The sequence below is a fragment of the Podarcis pityusensis genome (genome assembly GCF_964106645.2).
Source record: "Podarcis pityusensis genome assembly, chromosome: 4".
NCBI classification, from domain to species: Eukaryota; Metazoa; Chordata; class Lepidosauria; order Squamata; family Lacertidae; genus Podarcis; species Podarcis pityusensis.
In genome coordinates, this window is record NC_138027.1 from 3,054,266 (window position 1) to 3,072,884 (window position 18,619).

The window sequence follows — 18,619 nt, forward strand, 5'->3', positions numbered from 1 at the left end:
TTTTGGAGGGAACCAATAAGACAGAGGATCCAAATACAGCAGCTTAAATGAACCAATAGTAGCTGTACCCTCTGGAACCAAAAGGCAGTTACTTTACCCTAATGCAAATACAGACAATAATAATACAGATATAAAATCCTTTGACTCAATACACAACCCCCCTCCCCCCCTAGTGAGCACAGCAGACCTAATCTCTCAGGTACTGTGGGGTCCTACAACTTCTACTTGATCTCTTGACAACAGGTGTTGCCGGTTCTGGATTGGGTGTTACCTGTGGTAGGGGGGCTGCTATAGGGGTTTCGTCAGGAACAGATGGAGTCCCAGACATCTTAGGGTCCCCTACCTGTACCTCGTCATCCTGAGGACTAGCAGACCCTGGTCCATTTGCTGAAGCCCCTGGTGACTGCACCTCTGAGCCATTTTCACTCTGGTCTTGCAGCTCTGCGTCGTTAGCCAGGGATGAATTATCTGACTCCTCCCTGCTGAGCGCCCGGCACCTCAGCTGATCTATATGTCTCTTCCAAACTTGCCCATTTTCCAAGGTCACATAATAGGACACAGGTCCACTAGTCCGGGTGACCACACCAGCCACCCACCGCGAACCTCGTGAATAGTTCCTCACCCAGACCAGATCTTCAGGGGCAAGATACCCTGTTGTGTCAGTCTCAGCCTGGGGGGTTGCTCTTGAATTACCGTTTGGCATTTTATCCGGGTGGACATAATCCAGCACCGTTACCAGTCTTCTACCCAAGACCAGCTCAGCTGGCGACTTGCCCGCCGCAGTACACGGCGTCGCATGCTGCAAAAATAACATTCGCGCGATGCGAGCTGACCAGTTACCCTCCATTAAGTGCGCAATGGATTCTTTGGCTGTTCTTACCATGCGCTCAGCCTGCCCATTGGAGGATGGGTGAAAGGGTGCGGATGTGACCCCTCTTATGAAGTTATCAGCCAAGAATGCCCTGAATTCTTGGGATACAAAAGCTGCCCCATTATCTGATACAATGGTCTCAGGTAACCCGTGGGTTGCAAACAGCTGCCTCAACACCTTGATTACGGCAGCTGATGCCATGCTAGGGACCATCGCCACTTATAACCATTTGGAATATGCATCGACGATAACCAAAAAGACCTTCCCCTGGAATGACCCAGCAAAATCTAAGTGCAGCCGGCTCCAGGGAGATCTGGACTGCTCCCACCAGTGGACTGGTGCTCTGGCCACTTCTGGCCGCACCTCTTGGCATGCCTTGCATGTTCGTACCCATTGTTCTATGTTCTGGTCCATTCCAGGCCACCACACATAACATCGGGCTAGCGACTTCATCCTGACCATTCCTGGGTGTCCCATGTGAAGCGTCTCAAGAACCCTGTTTCTCAGTGGTGCTGGGATGATCACCCTATCTCCCCACAGGAGACAACCCTTATGCATGGACAACTCGTGCTGCCTTGTCGCATAAGGCCTGAATTTGTCTTCATGCGGACCACCTGGCCACCCCCTCCCCACCCAAGTGAGCACACGGGAGAGAACAGCATCTTTCCTCGTTTTCTCAGCTATATCAGTAGCCGTTACAGGAGCCCCCGGAAGTGTTTCCAGCATCATTATGTGCTCCGCTGGAGCAGGATCCTCAGTGCTCCCGCCAGGAAGGGGCAATCGACTCAGCACATCAGCGTGGCACAACCGTTTCCCCGGCACATGGGTCAAGGTGTACTGGAACCCGTTCAGGAATATAGACCAACGCAACATTCTGGGGGAGAGAATTTGTGGTGTTTGTTTGTTCGGGTTGAACAACCCTAACAGTGGTTTGTGGTCCGTTTCAATGGAGAAATGGCGACCGTACACATAATCATGGAACTTTTTGATTCCTGCCACAATTGCAAGCGCCTCTTTGTCAATTTGAGCATAGTTGCGCTCCGTGGGCGACAACGTACGGGAATAGAAAGAGATGGGCTTTTCCGACCCATCCGGTTCCCTATGACTCAGCACCGCCCCCAGGCCGTATTGAGAGGCATCACATGCCAGGACCAGCGGCTTCGACTCATCATAATGAGCAAGGACGCTCCTGCTACTCAGCATTCCTCACAAGGAGTCAAAAGCCTTCTGCTGCCCCTGCCCCCATCGCCACACAATTTTTCTGCAACAGTCTATGTAACGGTTCAGCTACCGAAGCTTTCTGGGGTAAGAACGAATGATAAAAGTTAATAAGTCCCAGGAATGACTGCAACTCCGTCTTGTTCTGTGGTCGTGGTGCCTCGATGATGGCTTTAATCTTAGCATCTGTGGGGTGGATGCCTGATGCATCAATTTTAAACCCCAAGAAATCCACAGTTGGCACCCCAAAACTGCATTTTTCCTTTTTCAGTTGCAACCCCACCTCCTTGAACTTGAGCAACACTGCCCGGACACGCGCAACCAGTTCCTGTGGGTCTTTTCCAGCAATCAAAACGTCATCAAAAAATGGCAAGACCCCCGGCAGACCTCTTAACAGGCGTTTCATGAGCCCTTGAAAAATCCCTGGGGCCACACAAACTCCAAATTGTAATCTGTTAACTCTGAACGCCCCTTTATGTGTGACAATAGTCTGTGCTTCCGCTGATTGTGGGGTTACTGGCAGCTGTTGGTAAGCTTGTGCCAGGTCAATTTTGGCGAACACCTTGCCCCCAGCCAGTTTAGCCAACAGATGTGATACGACTGGAATGGGGTATGAGTTTCCCCTGAGTGCCTTATTGATAGTACATTTGTAATCTGCACAGATCCTGACTTCCCCATTTGCTTTAAGGGGCGTGACGATTGGAGTCTCCCACTTAGCAGAGTCCACGGGTGAGAGAACTCCCTGCTTGACCAATTTATCCAGCTCTGCTTCGATCTTGGGTTGCAGTGCAAATGGCACTCGTCTTGGTTTGAGTCGGATTGGGGCCACCCCAGGGTCCAACTCGAAGTCAACTGGGGGCCCTTTATAACAACCCAGTTTTCCATTAAAGAGACCAGCAAATTCTTTGCATAATGCCTCGCTCATCTCAGGGCAGGTTTGGATTGAATTAAGCCCTGATATACTCAGTCCCAGGGCGGGGAACCAGTCAGTGCCCAGGAGACTGGGGCGACTGCCCTTCGCAATCACCAGTTTGAGTACCGCCTGTTTGTCCCGGAACTGTACTCTCACGGCACACATTCCCATAACATGGATGCGGCCCGCTGAGTATGACTGCAAAGTTGCCGGGAAGGGCTCCAGAGGGGGCAACTTACCCCTGGGGAAGAATGTCCTCGCGGTCTGGTCCGACACGATAGTGAATCCAGATCCGGAGTCCACCTCCATGTCGCACAGCTGACCCTCAATCTTCACCTTGACGTGTGCCTTGCCTTGCGCTGGAAACTGCACGACCCTCCCGTTGATCTCCGTTACGTAGTGACAGTCCTTTAGAACATGGTTTGCTGTGGGCGGTCTGCGATGCTCCAGTCTAGGTGCTCCTGTCGCTCCCAACGCCGCCGATCTACAGACCCTGGCGATGTGACCTGTCTTCCCGCACGTCCGGCACATAGCATCCCGGAAACGACAACTCTTCCGCTCATGGTTTCCGCCACAACCTGGGCACCTGCCTCGGTGATCTTTGTGCACTGTGCAGGCCTGACGCACTGACTCGACCCCACGGACTGGGCTCTGGCTCGGAGTAGCCTCTAGCTCGTCCATGGCATGCGCAACTTCTATCTGTGGCTTAGGGGCCTTGCGACTGGCTTCAAGCTCCTCTCTTTCATAATTCTCCGTGGCGGTGGCCTCCTTCAAGGCTGAAGCAAAGGTAACCTCTTCTTTAGCCACGATGCGTCTTCTGGCTTTCTTGCTGCTCAGACCACCGATAAACCGATCCAGGAGAGTCTCTTCCAGATCTTGGAAGTCGCAGTGCTGAGCGAGCTTCCGCAGTTCAGCTAGAAATGCAGATACAGACTCCCCAGCACGCTGCTGCCTCTTATGAAACTCCATCCGCTGGGCCATCTTGGTCTCAGTAGGCACCAAATGGCTTGTTAGGCAGGCAAGAATATCTTTGAGAGATGTCTCACTTAGCTTCGCTGGAGCAAGCAATGCCTTGGCCAGCTTGAAGATCTCAGGCCCACAGTAGCTCAGGAATGCGGCCCTTCTTTTGCTGGCATCGGTGATCCCTTGAGCCACTGCGAAGAACTCGAAGCGTTCGACGTAGTCTTCCCACGTGTGGGGCTCTGATGGCTGGAAGGGCTCCAATACCCTTGGACTCTCCATTGTCCTGTGGGCAGAGTCGTCTTCTCAGCTGGCCAGTGAGTCTTGTTCTTAGCTACAATCTGGACTCTGAGGCAGGGCTGCGTTTAACCGCTCCTCAGCATTCCGGATCCCATCCTCGTCGCCAGTTGTTGTGACGTGGGGTTTGTGATTTCAGCTCTCTTGACATAATGTGCTGGAGACAGTTCTCTAGTAACACTTCTTTATTAAAGCAAATAAGACTTGGACCTGAGGAGGGGAGAGCTACATTTATAGGGACAGCGAACTAGCTGGAAAGGATACATTTTGGAGGGAACAATATCAGGCAATCACAGTCCTGCCTTTTGGAGGAAACCAATAAGACAGAGGATCCAAATACAGCAGCTTAAATGAACCAATAGTAGCTGTACCCTCTGGAACCAAAAGGCAGTTACTTTACCCTAATGCAAATACAGACAATAACACAGATATAAAATCCTTTGACTCAATACACAACAATCTCCACGCTTGACTACTGTAATTCGCTCTACGCGGGGCTGCCCTTGAAGCTGTCCCAGAAACTCCAGCGGGTGCAGAAAGCGAGGCTCCTCACAGGGTCCCTGCCATGGGAGCATATTCAACCAGTGCTTTTCCAGCTGCACTGGCTCCCCGTGGAGTACAGGGTCAGATTTAAGGTGCTGCTTTTGACCTTTAAAGCCCTTCACGGCCTAGGACCCTCGTACCTATGGGATCGCCTCTCCTGGTATGCCCCACAGAGAGCCTCAAGGTCCATAAATAGCAACACCCTAGTGGTCCCGGGCCCCAAGGAAGTTAGATTGGCTTCAACCAGAGCCAGGGCCTTTTCAGTGATGGCTCCAGCCTGGTGGAACGCTCTGCCTCGTGAGACCAGGGCCCTGCAGGATCTGATTTCTTTCCGCAGGGCCTGTAAGGCAGAGTTGTTCCACCTGGCCTTTGGCTTGGAGCCAATTTGATTCCCTCCCTCCCTCTCTTTCTTTTTTCCTTTCCTTCTCCTCCTGCAATGAGACTACATTTTAATTTTTTAATGTTTCAATATTTCAATGTTGTATTTTAATTTTGTTTTTAAGTTGCAATCATTCATCTTGTTTTTATTATTGCTTGTAAGCCGCTCTGAGCCCGGCCTTGGCTGGGGAGGGCGGGGTATAAATAATAAAATTATTATTATGTATTATTAAAAGTCCAGGGAACATTAGATGCTTCCAATTTTTCCGATGAAGTGTTTTATTCAGTCTCACCTGCAATCACGTGTGCTGAACACACAGAAACACATACAGATAATGAAATTACTGGGAGTTACAGTCTCCAAATAAAACTCAACACATGCAAGCAGATTGATGGAATAGTACACATGATTTCCCCATCTCCTTTTTAAAAAACATTATTTTTCTTTATCTTCATGGTACAGAAGATAAATATTCAGAAAGCAATAGTTACAACAGTAAACAAAAAGTAACTTGTCCTGATGGAATTTCAGACATTCAGCATGTCATGTGTTAAAGTTTCATTTCATTATTCTAAAACAGGCATCCCCAAACTCGGCCCTCCAGATGTTTTGGGACTACAATTCCCAGCATCCCAGACCACTGGTCCTGTTAGCTAGGGATGATGGGAGCTATAATCCCAAAACATCTGGAGCGCCGAGTTTGGGGATGCCTGTTCTAAAAGACCACGATATATTTTCCCATGAGTGTTGGGTGGATTCCCGCAACAGTCTTAACAATTTATATATTCAATAAACATTTGCCAAGTGTTATAACAGGAATATGGATTGTGTTCCCTCACCTTCTTGATTTCCCCTGGCAAACAAAATTTAAGATACTTAAATTGTGGTGCCCAGAATTGAACACAGTATTCTGGGTGCGGCCTGACCAAGGCAAAAGAAAGTGGTACTATTCCTGCCCTTGATCTGATTCTGCCTTCTGCCACATTGGCCTCCGCTCCCCTTTTGGTGTCGTCTGCAAATGTGATGAGCATCCCATCAGTTCCTTCATCCAAGACATTTATAAAGAACTTGAACAACAACGGGCCCAGGACAGAACCCTGCAACACCCCTCTTGTCACTTTTCCCCAGGATGAGGAGGAACCATGAAGGAAGACTGTTCGGGTTTGGTCAGTCAAATCCACCTAACAGTTACCTAGTTCAGCCTCATTTTACCAGCATCCTCACATAAATATCAAGGGGGACTTTGTCAAAAACCTTACTGAAATTAAGATGCGCTATTACCACAGCAGTCCCCTGAGAAACAATCTGTAACTCCATCCAAAAAAAGAAAAAGAAAAAAGAGAGATTTCTCTAGCTTGACTTGTTTTTGAGAAAGCCATGAAGGGTACATAATTTTTTAAAATGATAATATTAAGAAGGATATTGACAAGCTGGAACAAGTGCAAAAGAAGGCGACCAAGATGATTTTGTTTTATTTATGCATTTATTTGACTTCTATAGCGCCCTATAGCAGGGGTGCCAACTTGAATAAAATATAGGAGGGGTTTAGCAAGCCCCGCCTCGGTTAAACAGTCACAGGATGCGGTGCAAGCATGCCATTTTAATGGCTATTCCTATGAACTGGGGGGTGGCCCCCTCAAATATCTTATTGGGGGGCAAAGAGCCCTCAGACTCTAAGAGTTGGCTCCCATTCCCTACACTCACAGGTCACAGGACGGTTACAACTTAAAATCACAGAATGAAAACACAAAACACCGCCCCCAAAACCTGTAACCCCCACCTCCCCACCACATTGTAAAAGGGCATTAGATGTCAATCAGCCAAAGGACTGGTTAAAGAGATGAGTTTTTCCCTGGCGCTGAAAGCTGTATAATGAAGGGTTTTGGGAACTTTGTATTTATTTTTTTTAAATACATTTTTATTAAAGTTTTAAACAAACACAAAAACACAAACAAACACAACACAAATAACAAGTATAGTTTCAAAACCCTATTTTCTTAACATCTTTCCCTGACTTCCCCACACCTCCCCTTCTTGTATTCCAATTCCAATAGTTAGCTCAGCAAGTTCTTGTCCCCAGCTTTTACCTTATTATTATTATACTTAATTCATCTTAATTAACCAATTTTAACTTATAGACCTCAATTTAAACAACAATACTCATTCTTTACACCCTTTTCTAAGGTCGACCCAAATTCCCTTCCACGAATTTCCCAATTTTTATATTAATTGCAAAACAAAATAACAGAAAAACAACATATAATTATACACCCTTTGGATTCCAAATCTCTCACCCCCTCCTTTCCCAGTTTCGATCCCCAAAAAATGTCCATCAGTCCATCAACTATCAGCCTGGAGATCTCACATCCGAGGCCCTCAAATCTCTCTCAGTCCCTCTCTGCCGGTTTTTTTGGTAATCCTTTATATTAGACATCAGGTCTCGGAGAAGCTCTGTCCCAATAGGGTCTATGTTTCTTCCAACCAGACCTCCATGTTCAAAAGTGGAGCCCAAATCTTGTTTCTTATTGCTTTTAAGTCCAAATGTCCCAAATGTCCCAAAAGCTCCAACTTTTGCCTTGATCAGATTTGTAATCCATAGGTCTTCAGATCTCCCCATAGGGAGATCCCTCCATTCTTCATTCTCTAATTCAAACCAAGCTCTCATAATCCAGATCTTGTTTTTCTTAGCAGCTATCTTAGCAGGCCTCTGGCTCTCCTTTGTCATCTGCGGCATTTCAGCTCCTCCTTCCCACTCCTCTGAAACAGCACATATCTCTTCTTGTTCAGCTGCATAGGTTTCTTGAGTCAAGTCCTTGACACATTCAGCAAGTTTGTTTACTTTTAAATTCAAAGTTGTAGCATTTGTAGCCAAAGCTTCACTCTGACCTTGTAACTTTCCCAAGAGAAAAAACATTCTATCCAGCTCAGCCTGTATTTTTCCACCTGCAGCCATTGTAATGTCTCAGAACCCCCTCTAGAGGGATTCTAGTTACTTAATATTCCTTCCGGGTTTTGGGAACTTTGTATGAATTCTTTGATGGGAACTGAGATTGCAGCTCCTCCTGAAGCTCTTTCCACACTCCACACACTGATATGGTTTCTCCCCTGTATGAATTCTCTGATGGCGAGTGAGACTTTGGCTGCGATTGAAGCTCTTTCCACATTCCACACACTGATAGGGTTTCTCCCCTGTATGAATTCTCAGATGGCAAGCGAGACTGCTGCTGTGACTGAAGCTCTTTCCACAATCCACACACTGATAGGGTTTCTTCCCTGTATGAATTCTTTGATGGGAACTCAGAGAGGAGCTTGTACTGAAGCTCTTTTCACATTCCCCACACTGATAGGGCTTCTCCCCTGTATGAATACTTTGATGGGAAGTGAGTTTTGAGCTATTCCTAAAGCTCTTTCCACATTCCACGCACTGATAGGGTTTCTCCCCTGTATGAATTCTTTGATGGTAAGTGAGACTGGCGCTCTGACTGAAGCTTTTTCCACATTCCACACACTGATAGGGTTTCTCCCCTCTATGAATTCTTTGATGGAAAGTGAGACTGGCGCTCTGACTGAATCTCTTTCCACATTCCACGCACTGATAGGGTTTCTCCCCTGTATGAATTCTCTGATGGGAAGTGAGATGGTGGTTAAAACTGAAGCTCTTTCCACATTCCACACACTGATAGGGTTTCTCCCCTGTATGAATTCTCTGATGGCGAGTGAGACTGCTGCTGTCACTGAAGCTCTTTCCACAATCCACACACTGATAGGGTTTCTCCCCTGTATGAATTATTTGATGGGAAGTGAGACTGTGGCTGTGACTGAAGCTCTTCCCACATTCCACACACTGATATGGCTTCTCCCCTGTATGAATTCTTTGATGGGAAGTGAGAGAGGAGCTATCTGTGAAACTCTTTCCACATTCCACACACTGATATGGCTTCTCCCCTGTATGAATTCTGTGATGGGAAGTGAGGGAGGAGCTCTGACTGAAGCTCTTTCCACATTCCACACACTGATAGGGTTTCTCCCCTGTATGAATTCTTTGATGGGAAGTGAGATTGTGGCTGTGGGTGAAGCTCTTTCCACATTCCACACACTGATAGGGTTTCTCCCCTGTATGAATTCTTTGATGGGAAGTGAGCTTGTGGCTTTGACTGAAGCTCTTTCCACATTCCACACACTGATAGAGTTTCTCCCCTGTATGAATTCTTTGATGGGAAGTGAGATTGACCTTTTGACTGAATCTCTTTCCACATTCCATGCACTGATAGGGTTTCTTCCCAATGGGATTTCTTTGATGGGAAGTGGAAAAGGAACTTTTCCCACATTCAAGATATTTATTCAGCTTCTCCATTGTGGGGATTTTGTCATGGTCACCCATGTTGTTAATTTCCAGTCTATCTCTATCTACAATGAAGAGAAATGGATTAGCACCTCAGGGAGAAATTAAGGAAGAATACTTGTTAACTCTGGTAATAGAGGCATAGCACAAGTGGGTTAGATGGATGGTTTTCTGAAGGGTTGGGTGCATTAATTAATGGGGATCAACCGACATGCTTTGGGGAACCTGTGATTCGATAAGCCTGGCTCTTCTCTTGAATCGATTTTGTTTGGCTCCATCATGGCATCCCTCCGTTTCCAATGTCAGTCTTCTCTTTGGACAACCAAAGACTGACGGGAGGAAAAACAAAAACTGAAAACCTGACAGAAGCTACTTCAACTTCCCTAACAACTCTGAAGTTTACAGTCAAAAGGGCCTGGGGAGTTCAGACCAGGCTGCTGCTTGTTTAATAAGCTGCAACGGGAGGAAGAACATTCACAGAAAAAACAGTAATTTACTATTCAAGGGTATTTTTTAGGGGGGGAATTTGTAATATCCAGTGTTGTAGGGGGCGCTGTTGAGGTCTGTGAAAATATATGAGGTTCATCACATATGGAGTTTTGAATTTAAAAACTGATATTATGATTCCACTAGGAGCCTTACCAAGAGAGGCCATGATCCCACAATTCTCCTCCATGACGTCCTTATGCAGAGCTCTCTGGTCAGGATCCAGCAACACCCACTCCTCGTCTGTGAAATGAACAGCGACATCTTCAAAGCACACTGGACCCTAAAAAAAAGGGAAATGTCCTACTCTGAGACAACACTGTTGTTCACCACCACTCCTTGAGCTACGACATTGTTCCGCCCCTTGGCCTCTGTCCCCGCAAGGCAGCTTCCCCTGACCTGATCTGGTTCCACAGCCGCTGCTTCCATTCTGTCCCCATTCAGAGATGGATGAAGAGGTCTAGCTAGTATCACTGTGTCACCTGCAAGAGAAAAAAGGTAAGGGGGAGGCCCAGAGTGCCTTCTTCTCTCACAGGTAAATCAGTGCATCTCAAACTACACAGGGGCCTTTGAGAAAGTCTCGCCTGCTGAGTGCATTTGGATATTTGGGTGCATTTCAGATGTTAGTTGTGAAGAAAAATATCTTCCCTCCTCTGATGAGTTGGAAAACCAACAGAATGAGACTAAACAGAGAAAAAAATCCTTCCTCCTTACCCAGCTGCCTCTCTCTGATGTCCAGCGGAGGCCTCTCTGCCTCAGAAGAAATCTGGTCCATTTCTGCAAAGAGATCCTTTCCCTGAAAAAGAGGCAAGGATTCAAAAGAGAGAATGGGGAGAAGGATTAAAAAACGAATGTCAGAGAGAATTCCGGCTGATTGCGGGAGCGAAGACAAGCGGGATTTCTCTCTGGAGAGGGAATCCAGCTCTTGGGAGGAAAAAGGGGGTGCTGCAAGGGCGCCGCAGCCCCCCAAAACACCCCTGGAAGGAGATCCAGGGGGCAGGATCCCAGCACGGCCGTTTTGCGATTCCCCCGGCCGCCAGGTAACCTCCTTTGGAGGCGACGAAAGCAGCGGGGTAGAAAGGCAGGCAGTGGGAAGCCATTACTATCCTCCAGGAGCGAAGCCCCAAGCTTGTGCGCAGAAGTGCACAAACACTAAGAATTCAAATTTAAAAGGACTTAAAAGGATTAAAAAATCAAAATAACAATTGGAGACAATTCGATGAGGACGAGGTGGGAAAAAGGAGGTCAGCCTCGTCTGGAATTCTAAGTATACACAGGAGGGATTCACGGAACGGGACAAAACTGTAAGTTAATTCAAACGGATTTTACTTTGGCGATTAGAAATCTTTTTTATGGACCTTTAATTAACGCTAAGAGGGACGAGGAATTAAAAAAGCCCTTTTTTTACAGTCTTTTTTGTGAAATTTCTGGGAACGTCGGAAATGGACCTATGTACTTTCTACTTTCGATTACAAAAGATCTGTGTAACAGACAATTAGTGCCTCTAAGACCTTTGATGTACCTTCTATTTTTTTATGGTGGAGGGATGGATTAAGTGGTAAAGTTCTTAGAAGACAGAGGCTGTTCTCTTTCATCATTTTTGTTATTTTTGTGACTTATGGGACTTTGAGAGTGTTTCTCTTTTTCTTGGAGACTGTATTCCCCCCCCCCCTTCTTTTTTGCTTCAATTTCTGTGACGCAGGAAAATAAGCAGCGCCATTTTAATTCTCGGAAAGGGAGAATTTCTTTCTCTTTCCGATATAAATAAAAACTTTAAGGACGTTGAGTGGATTGGAGTGGATTAGTGGACTATATTTGGATATTTGGACATTTTTTATTTTTTTCTTCCCCTTTTCCCCCCTTCCCTTTCGTGGATTATAAAGTCTGCTTCCTTTGCTAACTTTTTGTCTTTTGTTTCTTCTTAGAGGCTTGTTTTTGGAGTTTGGGATTTCTCTTTATAATTTTTTGTGTGTGGACTTTTTGTCGGGAAATTGGGAATAGCCAAACAAGTGGCAAGAAGGCTATTGTAATAAGTGGATATTTTAACTCCCTGGCTGTTGCAGCATGGATTGGATTAGCCATACAAGTGGCAAGAAGCTAATATTTAATATTAGGAATGTCTCATACTAAAAAAAAAAGTGAAGGGGCGACACCGGTGGAAAGAAAAAGTTCAAGGCAAGAGTCAGAATTAAAAGGGGAAATAGTAAAGATGTTTGCAGAAATTAAATCAGAAATTTAAAAAAGTGAGAAAAATTTAGAGACAAAATTAGAACAGATGGACAAAAAAATAGATGTCACAGTTAAAAAAGTAGACTTAACAGTTAAGGAACTAAAAGGACAAATGAAAGATATGTCCAAGAGAACACAAAGTTTGGAGGAAGGAATGAAACGAACAAAATTAGAAATGAGAGAGGTTAAAAGAGAGGAGGAAAAGATTAAAGCTGAGGTGTCAGAAGTTAATAAGGCGCAGGAGGAGTTATGGGACGCAATTGCAATGAATGAACTACGGCAAAGAGAGACAAATTTGAGACTGAGATCTGTGCCCGAGGTTCAGGGAGAAATGATCAAAGATAAACTGACATCAGAGATTGCCCAATGGTTAGAAATGGAAGTGGAAGAGGTCGCTAAAACAATTCAAAACGCTTTTTGAATTAAGATGAGGACAACAAGAGCAAAGAAATTTCCAGGAGATTGTTTGATTATCTTTAAAGACAGAGAAATGAGGAATTTAATTTTACCAAAAAAAAAAAAAAAACCCAGAGAGAAAAGACTGAATATTGATGGAAATTATATAATGATTTTTAAAGACGTTCCACTTCATCTGTTCAAAAAAAGAGACCAGTATAAACACCTGGTGCAATCTCTGAGGAAAAACCAAGTTGAATTTAAGTGGGAATTCCCAGAGGGGATATCATTTTCTTATAAGGGAAAAACATAAGCTTACAAAACCCGATGAAACATACAGGTTTCTAAGAAGATACAAAGAGCTGGGGAGAGAAGAAGATGAAGCGGAAACGGCGGAAGCAGGAGCTTGCGGGGGAGACTCTTCAGAGTTGGAAGAAGAAGAAAGGAGAGATAAAAAAGATAAAAGAGGAAGGGAAAGAGAGGATAAAGAGGAAGAAGAAGAGGAAGAAGAAGAAGAGGAGGAAGTAGAGAAACAGATTTAAGAATTTATTATAATTGGACTTTAAAAGTAAAAAACATCATGGCGCTGAAATTATGGACATGGAATGTGAATGGGATGAACGATTAAAAAATGAAATAAAATCGAACAATATTTAAAGCAAAAGAATTTGGATATTACTTGTCTGCAAGAGACGCATGTGGCGAGACGACATAGAAAATTTTTAATCAATAAAAAATTAGGAAGTGAGTTTATTTCATCTGACAAAAGCAAGAAGAGAGGGGTGGTAAAACAAATTAGAGGCTCAACAGATCTTCAAGGATGAAGAGGGCAGAATTATAGCAGTACAAGTCAAATGGCAGGGCAAAAAAATTGATAATTGTCGGAATATATGCACCAAATGGTAAAGTTATTTGAATATTTGGATAAAAAGATTATAATAATGGGTGATATGAATGGAGTAGTTTCAATGGAAATGGACAGATTAAGAGCAGTGGGTAGGACAAAAGAAGGAAAACTACCAAAAACTTTTTTTCCCTATGGTTGACAACTGCAATTTAATTGACATTTGGAGATTAAGACTCCCATTAGAAAAACAATTTACTTTTAGAATCGAATCAATCAATGTCTAGAATTGATCAGATATGAATTGGGTCTTGCCGCCGCGGCGAAGGTGGAGACCCTTCAAGATCCCAGGCGGAGGAAGCCTGGGAACGTGGGATTCGGCTGACACCAGGATCGCCTCCTCTACTCGCAGGGAAACCCTTTTTTGGGGATCCGAAGCGATGTGGGGTGAGCGGTGCGGTGCTTTGAATCGACCACTACTTTTACGGAGGTGTGAGGAGGTCGATGAAACAAGTAAATGAAAGATAAAGATATGGAATATTGGGTGTGTGTTTTTTATTGTTGTATTGGTTTTTATGCTTTTTTATCTTCCTTTTTTTATGTATCGGAATGTATGTCTTGTTAAATTTTTTGTTGTTTTCTTTTCTTCTTTTCTCTGTAATTTTTAAACTTTTAATAAATATTATGTTAAAAAAAATAGAATTGATCAGATATGGATTTCTAATGAATTAACATCAAGAATTCTAAAGATTGAAATACAGCCAAAGGTTCTTTCGATCATAATGCAGTAAAATGTATACTAAAAGGATATGGAGAAAAATCTTTCCGGTGGAGAATAAATGACAATCTTTTTGATGATCAGAAAATAGTGGAAGGAGCACAAAAATGTTTGGCAGACTACTTTGTAAATAATGTTAATAAAGAGACAAAAATGAGTACTGTTTGGGACGCTAGTAAAGCGGTGATGAGAGGTTTCTTTATTCAACAGAACACAATTAAAAATAAATTCAGAGAAAAATGGGAGAAAAGAAATCTTAAAACAAATAATGGAAAATGAGAAGAATTTAACTACCAGGCCCACTGATAAGAAATTGAAGCAAAACATAAAACTGTTACAAACTCAATTTGCGATGATAATCAATAAAGAAGTGGAATGGAATATTAAAAGAATGGAACAGAAGAATTTTGAGTTTGCAAATAAATCAGGGAAATGGTTGGCTTGGCAAATTAAAAAAAGGGAAAAAACAAAACATAATTAACAAAATTAAGGTGGAAGACCAAGAAATAGACAATCCGAAAGAAATTAGAAAAGGATTTGTTGACTTTTATAGACAGTTATATAAAAGAAAAGAGAGAAGCAACATAAAAAAATAGAAGAATTTCTAAAAGAAAAAAAGGTTCAGAAAATAACGACGGACAAAAAAGACCAATTGAATGAACTAATTGAAATAGAGGAAATTAAAAGCGAAATAAAAGAATTGAAACACACCCTACTTGTGCCATTGAAAGAAGTTATGAATAACATTTTTAAAAAGGAGGAAATACCAGGAACATGGAAAGAAGCCTATATCACTTTTATTCCAAAACAAGATTCTGACCTGACTCAAGTTAAAAATTATAGGCCAATTTCATTGTTAAATAATAATTATAAATTGTTTGCAAGTATATTAGCAAATAGGATGAAAAAGAGATTAAAGGAAATGATACATAAGGACCAAGCAGGTTTTCTTCCTGGTAGGCAGATGAAAGACAACGTAAGAAATATAATAAATATAATGAAATATCTGACTACCAGGAACAATAAACAAGTGATGTTAATGTTTGTGGATGCTGAGAAGGCCTTTGACAATATTTCATGGGAATTTATGTTGAAAAACATAGAATTTATGGATATGGGTCAATCTTTCCTTAATGGTATAAGGGCGATATATACTGATCAAAGAGCGAAATTAATAGTTAATAATGTAACAACAGAAAATATTGTAATAACTAAAGGCACAAGACAAGGGTGTCCTCTTTCACCGTTGTTATTCATTTCGGTTCTGGAGGTCTTTCTAAGATCAGTAAAAAGTAATGAGCTAATAAAGGGAGTGACAGTTGGTCGAAATGAATATAAAGTAAAGGCCTTTGCCCATGACTTGGTCATAACAGTGGAAGATCCCCTAAGTAGTGTTAAAGAGGTGTTAGAAGAAATAGAACAGTTTGGTCAGGTTGCGGGTTTTAAATTAAATAAGAAAAAGACAAAAATAATTGCGAAAAATATGGTCATGAAATAATTGAAAAAATGCAGCAACAAATGGGGATAGAGGTGGTTAAGAAAGTTAAATATTTGGGGATTTTGTTAACCCCTAGGAGTATTGATCTGTTTCAAAATAATTACATACCAATATGGAATAAAATTAAGAGAGATCTAGAGGTGTGGGGGAGAATGAAGTTATCATTTTGGGGAAGAATTGCAAGATGAGTGTGTTACCGAAAATGTTATTTCTGTTTCAGACTATTCCAATAATCAAAGGGGCGGCAATATTTAAGGAGTGGCAAAGAATGATTTCAAGGTATATCTGGCAGGGTAAGAAGCCGAGAATAAAATTTAAGTTACTGACAGATGCAAAAGATAGAGGAGGCTTCGCCCTGCCAGACTTGAAATTATATTAGGAAGCATCGTGCCTCTGTTGGTTGAAAGAATGGATAAAATTAGACAATACGGAATTGTTAGATTTGGAAGAATTCGATAACAGATTCGGTCAGCACGCATATCTATGGTATGACAAGAAACGAGTGCACAAGGGTTTCGAAAACCACATCATTCGAAGATCTCTCACAGAAGTCTGTGATAGGTATAAAAACCTACTGGGGTCAAAAATTCCACATTGGTTGTCTCCGTTGGAGGTGATGAGTGTGAAGAAGATCAATATGAGGGGGAGGTGGATAACATACGGGAGTTTAATAATGAAAGAAGGAAGTAAATGGAAACTGAAACCATATGTTGAAGTAAAAGAAAATGTAAATGATTGGTTGGATTATTTTCAGATTAATGAAATGTTTTAAAAAGATGTATTAGAAAGAGGTTTTACCGACAAGGAATCAAAATATCAATTGGAAGTACTGAATAATGACGTAAAATTTTTGTCTAAAATGTATAAATTATTATTGGAATGGTATACAAAGGACGAGGAGGTTAAATCGGTTATGATCCATTGGGCCAAAGATTTTGGATATAATATACAATTTAAAGACTGGGTTAAATTGTGGAATGAAGGACTGAAATTTACTGCGTGTACTATAATAAAGGAAAATGTGATGAAAATGATATATAGATGGTATGTAACACCAGTAAAATCAGCAAAAATTTATAAAGTAAGTAATAAATGTTGGAAGTGTAAAGAAAAGGAAGGAACATTTTACCATATGTGGTGGGAGTGTAAAAAAGTGAAATGCTTTTGGGAAAGGATATATAATGAGTTAAAAAAGATGTTGAAATATACATTTGTTAAGAAACCAGAAGCATTTCTATTAGGAATAATAGGAAATGAAATTAATAAGAAAGAATGGAAGTTATTTTTATACGCAGTAACGGCAGCAAGAATACTAATGGCCCAAAAATGGAAACAAGAAGAATTACCTATGATTGAAAAATGGAGAATGAAATTAATGGAATACGCAGAACTTGATAAATCAACAGGAAGGATCCGGAACCGATGAGACCAGAGATTCACTGAAGACTGGATTAAATTTACAGATTATATGAAAACTATATGTGATGACCAGAAAACATTTGTAAGCTTTCAGGACGCTCTGTGAGAATGTATGGTAGAAATATTGTTTAAAAAATAAGGTAAATTAAGGTATTATTGTAGTGCAATATTAAATTAAGAAATGTGCAAGAAGTGATAAAGACGGAGAATTATCAGACATGTTGATGGAAGTCAAAAAAAAAGATGTTGGTGATAAATTGGATGTTTTGTTTTGTATAGTTTTATATTGGAAAACTAATAAAAATATATATTAAAAAAATAAAAAATAAAAAATGAATGTCAGGGCCAACAGCTTTAAGGATGTCAGAACTCATTCCATGGATGCCTTCCCAGAAAAAAAATGAGCCATCAGTAGAGCATGATGGGATGGTTTCTGTCCTGTTTGGAGGCCTTGGGAGTATCCAGAGGAAAGTCTCTCTCACCTGCTTCCTCTCCTCTGCCTGACTCAGGAGGAAACCTTCGGCCAGGGCCACCGCCTGGGAACTGGTCTCCGCTCCACAGTCCCTCACCCAGCTCTCCATCTCTGGCGGAAGGACAGCCAGGAACTGCTCCAAGATCACCAGGTCCAGCATCTCAGCTTTTGTGTGCCTTTCTGGCTTCAGCCACTGATGGCAAAGGTGGTAGAGTTGGCTGCAAGCCTCTCGGGGTCCTTTGGCATCCTGGAAGCAGAACTGCCTCAACTGCTGGCTCTGCACCTCTGAGCGGAGGGTGTCCTCCTCACCCAGGATCTTCTGCACAGAGTTTTCCCAGAACCCCCCACTGCTCCCAGTTTGGATGGCATGGCCTCTTCCTGTTCCAAGGCCAGCTGTGTCTCGCTCACCCATCTGTGCTCCCAGGAAGCCTCTGAGAGGTCAGAAGGAACCCTTTGGTCTTCTGCCAAGTTCTGTCTGTCTTAAAGAGAGGCGCTAGCAAATCCTACAAAGCAAATACATTGTTCAGTTACAAAAGTTGTCTAATATCAGGAGAAGAAAAAGGATCCAAGAGCAAGGGCTCAGCCCAAACCATGAGCTATTTTATTTATTTAAATTTCTATAACACTTTATATTTTAAAGAAAAATCTCAAAGCGGTTTACCGCATATTAAAGCTGTGGGGATAATTGGGGAGTTAGAAGAAGATATATTATTGAATGATATGCTTCCTAACATGCACTAGCAAGTTCCATATTCTAGTTCCATACATCCCCCTTTTTTAGATTACGCAGCGATCAGCTTGTTGCTGACTCATCTGAGTCTTATTATTAAAAATTCCTTCCTGGTAAAATCCCTTCCAATCCCTTTTGAATGAATAAGCACAATAATCTGATTCACATTAATATAAAAGTAGTTTACTCACAGATTTATTCACGTTCACAGACATATCCCTGAAGGCATGCTTAGGTTACATAA

General features: G+C 42.6%; 1 protein-coding gene across 1 annotated transcript in view; it reads right to left on the minus strand.

The window, feature by feature from the left end:
- Positions 1 to 8,021: 8,021 nt before the first annotated feature.
- The window catches only part of LOC308475135 (uncharacterized protein), a 50,120-nt gene continuing 39,522 nt past the window's right edge, over positions 8,022 to 18,619 (minus strand). The window contains exons 4-6 of the mRNA XM_081002075.1: positions 10,409 to 10,491; positions 10,166 to 10,292; positions 8,022 to 9,588 (exon numbers count right to left, since the gene is read on the minus strand). Coding sequence (XP_080858201.1) covers positions 8,171 to 9,588; positions 10,166 to 10,292; positions 10,409 to 10,491 — 1,628 coding nt within the window. The 3' untranslated portion in view covers positions 8,022 to 8,170. The remainder of the gene's footprint in view (positions 9,589 to 10,165; positions 10,293 to 10,408; positions 10,492 to 18,619) is intronic.